This window comes from Pan paniscus, chromosome 5 (genome assembly GCF_029289425.2).
Source record: "Pan paniscus chromosome 5, NHGRI_mPanPan1-v2.0_pri, whole genome shotgun sequence".
In the NCBI taxonomy this organism is placed as follows: domain Eukaryota; kingdom Metazoa; phylum Chordata; class Mammalia; order Primates; family Hominidae; genus Pan; species Pan paniscus.
Window position 1 is genome coordinate 64318428 of NC_073254.2, and position 12006 is coordinate 64330433.

The 12006-nt window shown below is 35.9% G+C and overlaps 1 protein-coding gene across 1 annotated transcript in view; it reads right to left on the minus strand.

The window, feature by feature from the left end:
• Positions 1-795: 795 nt before the first annotated feature.
• CRISP1 (cysteine rich secretory protein 1) overlaps positions 796-12006 on the minus strand; it is a 39570-nt gene continuing 28359 nt past the window's right edge. Inside the window, exons 7-9 of the mRNA XM_003833171.6 lie at positions 6361-6458; positions 3911-3999; positions 796-923 (exon numbers count right to left, since the gene is read on the minus strand). Of these exons, the coding sequence (XP_003833219.1) occupies positions 796-923; positions 3911-3999; positions 6361-6458 (315 nt within the window). The remainder of the gene's footprint in view (positions 924-3910; positions 4000-6360; positions 6459-12006) is intronic.

Here is a 12006-nt window from a genome sequence, read left to right on the forward strand (position 1 = left end):
TCCTGAATCTCCAAACAGAAGCTATTTATGCTCATCTGGCAATAATAATATGTGACCCATATGTCTTTAGGGACTTATTAATTTCTCATATTATGCTATTTTATATATCTTTTATACTGCCTTTGCAATGAAATGAAACTATATTCCTTCCATGTATATAAACATGCATCTTGTATGCAATCAGTACTGAATACATATTTTGTTAAATTAATGGCATACGAAGATTTTTATTGTTTCTTGCTTCACAAATGTATATATAGATGTGTCAATAAAACAATGAGACATTTAAACTACTTCCAATTAAGTGATATTTACCTTGCAAGATGAGACTGAACTCTGTTTGCTTTGTGGATTCCTTTAATGATTGATTTAAAGTAGAAGTAAAATTTTAAAAGTGAAGAATTATTACTGGATGTTAGTTGTGCAGAGAAGATAATCAGAGTGGCTGAAAATATGGGGAAGGCGGGGGTGGGAGTTTAACCACATAAGGCCTATTTTAGCCCAGGTTACTGTTGAGGGACCCAGTTACACCATAAGTTGATTTATGCCAGCTTAAAAACTATAAATCGCATGATTTAAATTTAAGGCAGGTGTTGGACTTGACCTTTTACTCCAGCACTAAGAAAGTTTAAAACAGTGTTACTTCAGGATGTATCAGGATGGGAGTTAAGGTCTCCAGCATGATTAAAATCAGTGAAATTTAGCAGAAGCTACTGAACTATAGCAAAAGACATGAATCCAACAGACATCTCCTCCTCATCGTCACAGCATAGAACAGTTGAAAATAACAAAGACCTATTTTATCTCAGTGTCACACAGACAAGTGGCTTTACAGAATAGGATAGTTGTTGAGTGGTTGCATCCCAGATAATGGACTTGTATGTCACAGTCGAAGTATTCATCATAGTAGATGCAGGGGTTAGCTGAAAGAAAATAGTATGGTTTTACAATACAGTCTTTTAAAAATCGCATTTGCTGAGGAGAGACCATCTTATTAAAGACAAAAAGAGAAATTTTTATTAACAATAGCTAACTAAATTTAATTAGCATAAGCTAACTAAATCTGAATGCAAAACAGGTGATAAGATCATGTATGAAAAGAAAAAGGTAAAATTTTTGTCTTTGTGTAAAACAGGTTTTTATCACAATTTTTTAAATCCAATATAAACAGATTGGAGAGGAATCACATTTTTAATTACACTGTCATTTTGAAAGTATTAACTATGCCATTGCAATATAAAATATTCATAATTTTTTGTCTAATTCTCTAATGCTGCATTATTTAATGGTTAAAGATTTGCTTTGGATTATTAAAAGTAATGTATAACCAATGGAAAATGGAATTAAAAAGCACATATAGGATGGCATATATAATCTCTCCATCCACCCAGAGGTTATCTCAACTAACATTCTAGTGATTTTTCTCACCTTGCTCTATCCTATGGATGTGCACGCACCTACATCCTGGTACATACAGAGGCAGAAATGCACACGAAATTCTCCAATCAGTATGAAGATACCCAAAATTTTAAATTTGTGGCAATAGCACCAAAAAGCTTACCAAAATATTTTTGACCTGAATTCTCTATCACAACTAACAAATGTATCTATTTGTCTCTATATAAAGGCAAAAATAACAACAATTTAATTCCCTCTCTCTTTTAAGATTTTCTGACCTTTATGCAGTCTTGAATTTGAATCTTGATAATGGAAAAATTTAAATTTTTCCATTATATCTCTTCTCCTTCAATTATAAAGTTTGATCATTGCATGAAATTTATAACAATCTTATAAATTTTATTTATTTTTATTTTTATTTATTTATTTATGTTTGAGACGGAATCTCGCTCTGTGGCCCAAGCGGGAGTGCAGTGGTGCAATCTCGGCTCACTGCAAGCTCCGCCTCCCGGGTTCACGCCATTCTCCTGCCTCAGCCTCCCGAGTAGCTGGGACTACAGGCCCCCGCCATCACGCCCTGCTAATTTTTTTGTATTTTTAGTAGAGACGGGGTTTCACCGTGTTAGCCAGGGTGGTCTACGATCTCCTGACCTCGTGATCCGCCCGCCTCGGCCTCCCAAAGTGCTGGGATTACAAGCGTGAGCCACCGCGCCCGGCCTACAAATTTTAAATTTACATTTATGTCTTACTGTTTATTATTTTAGTGAATATCCTTCTATGCTATATACATTTTCCTCTTCCTAAATTATTAAACTGATTCACCTTCCAGGAACTTGGAGAATAACTACAGATTTATCAAGGTGCAACAAGGAGATGAAATATGGATGTCATATTACTGCCAGAGCAATTGTATATTTGATAGTGTATCTCTGCTTCTTTTTCCTACAATCAGTAATTTGCCAAAGTCATTACTCATTTTTTTAAAAAAATCAATTACCTATCTTTATCCTACTTTATTCTCTTACGTAGTATTCTGGTGAAATATGATTATCAGTGGATTTTTTTTTTCTTTAGCAGTAACATATATTTTCTTTGAATCTGTAAAGTGTTGTAATCCATTGTTTTCTTTTTTCTGTTGTTCTTAATTTATATACTTTCCTAATATTATAAGTAAGAATTATTTTTATAAATTTTATTTGAATTACATTAAAAGAATTATATCTGCATGTCTAGGTCTTACATTTTTAGCATTGTTTGTGCCCAATATGTTCAATTCTTAAGTTCATATATTTCTTTAATAGCTCTCACTTTCTCAAACACTTACAGGTGAAGAAAGGGCTTATGATATACATCATCTATGTGATAGAATCAATCTTCTTGAGTAACATTTCTCTTTCCTACTCTTCTTTTACTTCTATTAAATTGTTATACCACCACAGACATTGCTTTTCTCACCTAGATGCTAAAAATCTACTCAATTGCCATCCCTTCTCCTGCTAAGGCATAGGTAACTGGTTGATTTTTTTTTTTTTTTTCCGGTGGGGAGGAATCTCTCTCCATCTACATTTTTTTCCAGAAACGAGGTATAAAAAGTGAAGTGGATACAGAGAAAGAGAGAGGGAGACAGATAGAGAAGTAAATAAAAGAGTACAAGAGAAGAGAAACGAGAGAAAGGTAAAAGGAGGAAGAAGAATCCATTTTCTTTCTTACTTTAAAAGACAATAAAGTAACCTAGTTAGGTGAAGAAAAATAAGTGGCCTTTCAAGTCGGAGGTCACAGGATATTTTTCTTAGGTTTATTTTTTTCTCCACAGACTTATTACTAGTATAATTTATCTTAATCAAGATTATTCCTAGAAATTAAGAAATTATGTTTGCAGGTAGGCTTCAAAAAGTGAAATTTGGCTATCTAAGGGAATAAACAGAAATGGCACCCATTTGGCTAAAACTTCACCTTAGGTAAGATTTATTCAAGAAATTAAAAAAAAAAAGAGGCTGTAAGGTATAATGTGAGCATCAGCTAACTTTTTAGATGGTTCACAGGAACCAAAGAAGAATAAGGATCACTCAGTAAAAATTGCATGCCACAATAAGTGGTTAGGCAACCTGGGTAGGTAGTCATGGAGGGGCAAGCAATTGGAGAACACCGGTAAACTGAAAGCAACGGGCCTAAATTATGGGCTGCAGTAAGGGGGTCCAAGAACTTTTTAGAGAGCAGAGAAAAATCTACACTTACCTCAATATTTTATCTAGGTTGACACTAATTAAATATTTTAATCTATTGGGTGGGAACTCGAGTTCTCAGACCTAGACTTTGTAATTTCCTTTGCCATAGATTAAATCAATGGTCTTCAGTCACTCTGGCAATTGGGGAGGGGTAAGCAGAAATAATTTGTACATGAATGAGATGAAAGCTGTAGAAAAGTGCAATGTTTTTTAATGCTTAATTTAAAGGATGTATGGTTCCCAGATCAATGGGTTAACTGTAAACAAACAGAATGTATAAAACTTACTGCAAAGTTTGTCTTCACAGTTACTTGGGCAGGCTTCACATGGGACGCCCGTCTTATAAGGTTCATTCTTTGTTTCAGGATCATTTCCCCTTGAATAAAAAAAAGTGATTTCATAAAACCCATCTTTGAAAAACTCACATAAAACTTTACTCACAGTGTACAACCAATTTGAAAAACAAATTGTGTAAACATTCTTGTAAATAACAGTGATAATTTTTAAGATGGCTGTGAGATTTCCAATCTTACAGCTATAATATTTTTAGCACGTAGAACCAATAAATGTGAGTGACATGAAAATATTTTTCAGTCAATGTGCACATCTCGTTGGACAGTCAAGTCCTAACAGTACTTGGGAACTTTGGGTACTCCCAAGTACAAGCAAGGGGACTCACAAGCAAGAGGGCTTTAGAGCCAATTACAATAGAACATTCTTCATTAATACCTATAAGGACTTGGTAAACCATCATTTAAAAGGGCATGATTCTTACCAATGTTAAGAAGAAAACCTCAAGTGAGGCAAGTTAGAGAGGTTCTAACTCCATCTTGCACTATGTTATAAGAAACTTTTTACATGTTAATGTCTTTTATTGAAAGAGATGGTGTATATAAAAGATGAAAGTACATCAGCATGGATAAAACTAAAGTGCTGGGGTGTGGGAAAGAAAGTAGATGAGAAGTTCTAGTTCTGGACTAATTTGAAACTTTAGAAAAGACGGGCAGGGCTCAATGACTTATCCCTGTAATCTCAGCACTTTGAGAGGGCAAAGTGGAAGGATTGCTTGAGCCCGAAAGTTTGAGAAAAGCCTGGGCAAAAAAAAAGCAGCTTCATATCTAAAAAAAAAAAAAAAAAAAAATTAGTTAGGCCTGGTGGCGTATGCCTGTAGTTCCAGATACTTGGAAGGCTGAGGTGGGAGGATAGCTGGAGCCCAGAAGGTCAATACTGCAGGGAGCTATGTTGACACCTCTGCACTCCAGCCTGGGTGACAGAACAAGGCCTTATCTCAAAAGGAAAAACAAAAAAGAAAAGACAATTCTTACCCGTGTATGTCTAAAAACATAATGTAGATAATATCTGCTTCTAAATACAACTTTAAAAAGTAAATGTTCTGGTTTTAAAAAGCCTTTTTAAATATGATATTTGTTTATCTGAGCTGTTAAAATTTCACTTTGAAAAGAAGATTATTACTAAATTCAGTAAGAGATTTAATCAGAGACTTGGACTAATCTTCAACCAAGAAAATTCCCCATCATAGATCTCCATGTTTTGTACTTTTCTTTTTTGGATCAGTTGAAGTTCACTGCAGACTACCAACCCCTGAAAACGTGTATCACAAATGATGTGTTGTAGCAGCAAAGAGATTTTATTGTCTTCAGCACAATTTATATATAACTCATATAGAGTTATTATATGGTGATATTACACTCTGAATCAATAGTGATAGTGGTGGCGCCACTGAAAATGTGAAGTATGGCAGTGTGTTTTCAAATAAATCATGTTCATTGATTTATACTGAACATTTTGTATTGTGCTACATACATGGGAGGCAGTGGTTAAGCACCATGCATTGAGTTCACATTATGTAGGAAAGACTTATGTGTTAATCTAAGAAATACATGTAGCTGAAGGAGATATATGATGGCGTCACTGACTTTTATCAGCAGAAGTGCAGAAGTGATATTGAACTGGCATTTGTAGTCAAATATCAGGCAGTTCTATCCAGCTCTGAATAATCTTCACTTTTCTGATAACCGTCACTGGAGCCACACAGATGGGCCCTGCAGTCATCCTTGTCTTACTTGATCTTGCTTCATAATCACAGTTGATAGGAGAAGAAGGTGCAGCAGAACCTTACTGAAACAATCAGATTAAATTTTGTAGGAATTGTGACTAGTATCTGTGGTAGAATCTGTAACATGTATATTTAATTTTTAAAGAGAAGACATGCAACAACTTTTTGACTAGATAGCTAAATACAGGGAAAGACACTTGGCTCTTTCTATTTGTTTCCTTGTTAAGACTCCACTGCATGTCTGTCCTTTTGGTCTAACAATACTCTTGTTTTGTTGAAGTAAATGTCCTTGTTTCTTTGCTTAATCAAATTTTTTTCTCTTATATAATAATTACCTGAAGAATCAATGACACATAGGAAGACTGCTGGTAAATTGCTCTGAAAATATATTGGAGTTTTTTTTAAATAAGAGAAAATACAGTCAAAGGAATAAAATAATATATAACTAAATATGTGTTTTCACATAACTAGGAAGTAGTCAAGACTCAAACTACAGATTGTGTAACCATTCATCTTTGAAGGACATCTGGGTTATTTCCAGCTCTTGTCTATTATGAATAAAGTTGCTACAAACATTTATGCACACAAAAAAACAATGTTTGAAAAACTAGATTAGGTTACTTTAGGGGGATATATATTTTAAAAACTAATAATACATACTCATGACAATAGTGACAAACGTAGAGATATCGAGGTGATCCTTTTTGGCGGCAAGATGCAATGGCACAGCCAATCAGGTAAGATGTGGCCCAAACAATCTGCAATGATAAAGAGTTGTTTTATTACAGATTAAATATTTTACTAAATGACTATAATATCCATATTGTCATCCATGATTAAAAGTAAACATGTTGCTTTTAGGTTTACTTTGGGCATGGCTTAATAAGAAGTCATAGAAACAAAAGGACTCCCACGTGTCTGGATACCACACATGCATGTACACGCACATAGCTGCACACAATGGAAACCAGGTGGAGAAAATCAGCTGACGGGGAGGATGACTTGATGATTGACATTGTCTCTATTTTTTGTCAGTTTTTCTTTTTGAAAGTAAGTTGGGCTTCTAGATGTAATTTCTAATTTTAACAAATCCCAAAGTTCATTTTCTCTGGGATAGGAGAGATGGGTAGAGAGAGGGTAAAGGTCCAAAAGGTAGCGTTGATCATTTTGCTATGAACAGGCTGATGTTCAAAGAGGACTTGAGTGTTGCCTTTCTGTACATGGGCCGTACATGACTGTGCATAGGATTCATTTCTCTGATCTTATCCAGTATACTCAGGGATGATCAAAACTCTGTGTCAATTCTCCATGACTCATTGGAACGAAACATGAGTGGCTGTCATCAACGCTGGCTCATTCTCCCCTTCTCATCAAACTTATGTGGACAAGATAACTTATCAGTTTACATAATGAAGGCTGCTTGGTGGTTATATAAAAATCAAAGCTTGGAAGAAACTTTTCTTATCGGTCAGTGAACAGGCATACTGTAGAGTACTGAGTTGGTTTTTGAGGAAAAGTGAGCCAGGCTTAAATTCCATCATTTACTTCTTGGGTAGGGTATACTTAGAAGTTTGCTTTATGCCTCTGAGTTTCATTTTCTCAGCTGTAAAATGGGATACAACAACGCTGTCCTCTACATTATAAGTGAATGGTAGGATTAAACATTCAAATATTTAAGTGGTTCAAAAGGAGATGTTTTCAGTAAGTGTGATTGTTCTCACTCGCCCTCCCTGCCTTATGTGAGCCTGGGTAGCTTTCTCACAGTCCTAGAGACTTTCCTCACATTTCTGTTCATGTTCTTGATTAGAGAACATGTTTGCTATGACTCTTTTAGATAAAATATTGTTTTCTCTTTACAAAGAGAGTCATGCATGGGTGCCAATCTCTCCACACCATATGGCTTTTAATTATCGGCTGCTAACCTAGGCTTTTACTAAAACTATTGCTCTATCTGGGCATAAAAATTTTATAATGTAGATTCTTTGTTTGCAGGTTCTTACTAACATTTTCTACCAATGAGTATTTTCTGTAAGAGACCCTGTTGAACTCAGAATCTAATGGAGCACATAACCTGAAACATGATTTTAATAAAAATGCAGCTGAACATCTATTTTGCTATGTTCTCTCTCTATATTAATTCGTAATAAGATTATTGAACTTAATTTATTCATTTATTCTTTTAACTCATAGCAAAGAAAAATTGAAAATGAAACTTTTTTCATTAGGCCTTCAGACACAAATGATTGTAGAAAAAGAGCTTTTATTTTACAAAATTTTTCTATGAACATACTAATGTATTTATACAAGGCTACAGAAAATGTCGGAAAATGTCTGGAAAAGCCTTGTGGTATATTCCCCCACTGGGCCTGCTGTCATGGGCTTACTCACCTTTGCATTAATGTTCTTGCTGTTCAGTTCATTCTGCTTGGAACCCTGTATTCTGCTACTTGCCCTTCCCTGCGCTCAGCTGCTTCTGATTTTTAGAACATTAGGTGAAATGAAGTTCCCATCTCTCAAGTGCATATGAAAGATTAAGAGCTGTGTAAAGACCACTTGACTAGGATTCAGATCTGGGTTCTAGTCCTAGCTCCTCCATTTGCTAGTCATGAGAGGAATCCATAACTGGTGGAATGTAAAATGTTTCTATATTCTACTGTGTTAAATTTTAAGCAAATGAAAGCGAATTTCTCTGATTTAATTGTCTTCATTCCTGGAAACAGGAAATGAGAGAAATCATTTTGATAAAACGTGTTCTATTTTGAAAGTGACACCGATTCACTTTGAAGGAGACAAATCAAGATTATCTGAAGGTGATGGAATTCAGTTAATATACCACAGTGATGAGATAATGCTTTTGTGATAAAATTAGTGCGTTAGTTGACTTATATAGGAAATAGAAGGTTTGAATCCAGGCCACAAATTTCTTAGATTTTTAGCTTTCTAGATATTTATTGTATTTTTATCCCTTAATCCTTTGATAAGGTAAATTACATGATTAGTTTAATGTTAAGATACTCCTGGATTCCTGCCACATACCCTTTGTGTCTAAGTGTATCAATCTTAAAAGAAAATGCTATTTACTAGTGTTTTATTTAGGATTTCTGCATTAATTTCTGTGATTATGCCTCTTTTTTATATGCTTTATCTTCATTGGCTTTTAACATCAAATTTAAGTAGGCTTTATTTCAAGTGGATTTTATTTTAGATTTTATGTAACTTACCAATGGGCACATGTGAGAACATAGTGAAAGGAAGCAGTCTTTAAGCCAGAAGGAGAATCCTCTCAAGAAACTAACTATGCTGGCACTCTAATCTTGGACTTCCAGCCTTTGTGAATTCAATAAAATAAACTTCTGTGGTTTAAGTCATTCAGGAATGTGATATTTTGTTATGGTAGACTGAGCACACTAAAACAGATTTTGGTATCAAGAACTGAGATGCTGCTTCAACAAATACCTAAAAATGTGGAAGCAGCCTTGGAATTGGATAATGGGTACAGACTGGAAGTTCTTAAGTGCATGCTATAAAAAGTGTAGATTGCCTTGAGGGGAGTGTTGATAGAAATAAGGGCATTCAAGTCTATTTTGTTGTGGTCTCAGATATAAATGAGGGACATGTTCTTGGAAATTGGAAGAAAGGTAATCTTTGTTACAAAGTAGCAAACAAAATGGCTGCTGCCTTGTCTTCTAGTGTTTTGTGGAAGGCAGAAGTTGTGAATAACAAACATAGAAATTTAGCTGAGGAGATTTCAGAGCAAAGGATTGAAGGAGTGGTTTGGTTTCTCCTCATCACTTATAGTAAACCTACAAGAGGAGAGCAAGCAATTGAAGAAATCTTTATGCAAGGAAGAACCAGAACTTGAAGATTTACACAATCATTAGCCCATCTATATTGCAGAAAATGAGAAAGTATTTTCAAAAGAGAATCCTAAGGATGTCGCTGAACAACCATTAGATAAAGACACCATGGATATGATTTATGGATTTAATCATACATCTCAGCAGAAATAGAGGTGTGATTATGCAGTGGAGATACTGCCAGTTTGAACTAAAGTGGACAGAGAAAACAGACCCGAGTGAAGGAAGGCTGTCCGACTTCTTAGACTCTTCAGAATGACATGATAGAGATATTTCACTGCAAACATGCTTTATCTTTCAAGAAAAGGGAAGAATGACTCCCCAGATGTTTCAGAGATCATGAGGGCTCCCATGCCCACTACAGGTCCGGGGAGCAAGGCTGCTTCCTGCTTAGCTTCAAACAGTGTTGTCCCTGCAGATGATCTCTGAAAACAGCCATGTTAGCAGGGCCTCTTCTGAGAGTCATTTGATGAGGCTGCCTCACTGAGCTAAAGGGAAGAGGCTGCCCACAGAGCCATGGGTGATGCTGCCTCCAAGTTGGCCAAGAGTGCAGAGCATCAAACCAAAGAGAATTATTCTCAAGCCTTACTATCATATGAAATTTCTTTTTTTGTTTCCATATGAACTTTAAAGTAGTTTTTTCCAATTCTGTGAAGAAAGTCATTGGTAGCTTGATGGGGATGGCATTGAATCTGTAAATTACCTTGGGCGGTATGGCCATTTTCACGATAATGATTCTTCCTACCCATGAGCATGGAATGTTCTTCCATTTGTTTGTATCCTCTTTTATTTCCTTGGGCAGTGGTTTGTAGTTCTCCTTGAAGAGGTCCTTCACATCCCTTGTAAGTTGGATTCCTAGGTATTTTATTCTCTTTGAAGCAATTGTGAATGGGAGTTCACTCATGATTTGGCTCTCTGTTTGTCTGTTGTTGGTGTATAGGAATGCTTGTGATTTTTGTACATTGATTTTGTATCCTGAGACTTTGCTGAAGTTGCTTATCAGCTTAAGGAGATTTTGGGCTGAGACGATGGGGTTTTCTAGACAAACAATCATGTCATCTGCAAACAGGGACAATTTGACTTCCTCTTTTCCTAATTGAATACCCTTTATTTCCTTCTCCTGCCTAATTGCCCTGGCCAGAACTTCCAACACTATGTTGAATAGGAGCGGTGAGAGAGGGCATCCCTGTCTGGTGCCAGTTTTCAAAGGGAATGCTTCCAGTTTTTGCCCATTCAGTATGATATTGGCTGTGGGTTTGTCATAGATAGCTCTTATTATTTTGAAATACGTCCCAGCATCACACTACCTGACTTCAAACTATACTACAAGGCTACAGTAACCAAAACAGCATGGTACTGGTACCAAAACAGAGATATAGATCAATGGAACAGAACAGAGCCCTCAGAAATAACGCCACTTACCTACAACTATCTGATCTTTGACAAACCTGAGAAAAACAAGCAATGGGGAAAGGATTCCCTATTTAATAAATGGTGCTGGGAAAACTGGCTAGCCATATGTAGAAAGCTGAAACTGGATCCCTTCCTTACACCTTATACAAAAATCAATTCAAGATGGATTAAAGATTTAAACGCTAGACCTGAAACCATAAAAACCCTAGAAGAAAACCTAGGCATTACCATTCAGGACATAGGCGTGGGCAAGGACTTCATGTCCAAAACACCAAAAGCAATGGCAACAAAAGCCAAAATTGACAAATGGGATCTAATTAAACTAAGGAGCTTCTGCACAGCAAAAGAAACTACCATCAGAGTGAACAGGCAACCTACAAAATGGGAGAAAATTTTTGCAACCTACTCATCTGACAAAGGGCTAATAAGCAGAATCTACAATGAACTCAAACAAATTTACAAGTAAAAAACAAACAACCCCATCAAAAAGTGGGTGAAGGACATGAACAGACACTTCTCAAAAGAAGACATTTATGCAGCCAAAAAACACATGAAAAAATGCTCATCATCACTGGCCATCAGAGAAATGCAAATCAAAACCACTATGAGATATCATCTCACACCAGTTAGAATGGCAATCATTAAAAAGTCAGGAAACAACAGGTGCTGGAGAGGATGTGGAGAAATACGAACACTTTTACACTGTTGGTGGGACTGTAAACTAGTTCAACCATTGTGGAAGTCAGTGTGGCAATTCCTCAGGGATCTAGAACTAGAAATATCATTTGACCCAGCCATCCCATTACTGGGTATATACCCAAATGACTATAAATCATGCTGCTATAAAGACACATGCACACGTATGTTTCTTGCGGCATTATTCACAATAGCAAAGACTTGGAACCAACCCAAATGTCCAACAATGATAGACTGGATTAAGAAAATGTGGCACATATACACCATGGAATACTATGCAGCCATAAAAAATGATGAGTTCATGTCCTTTGTAGGGACATGGATGAAACTGGAAACCATC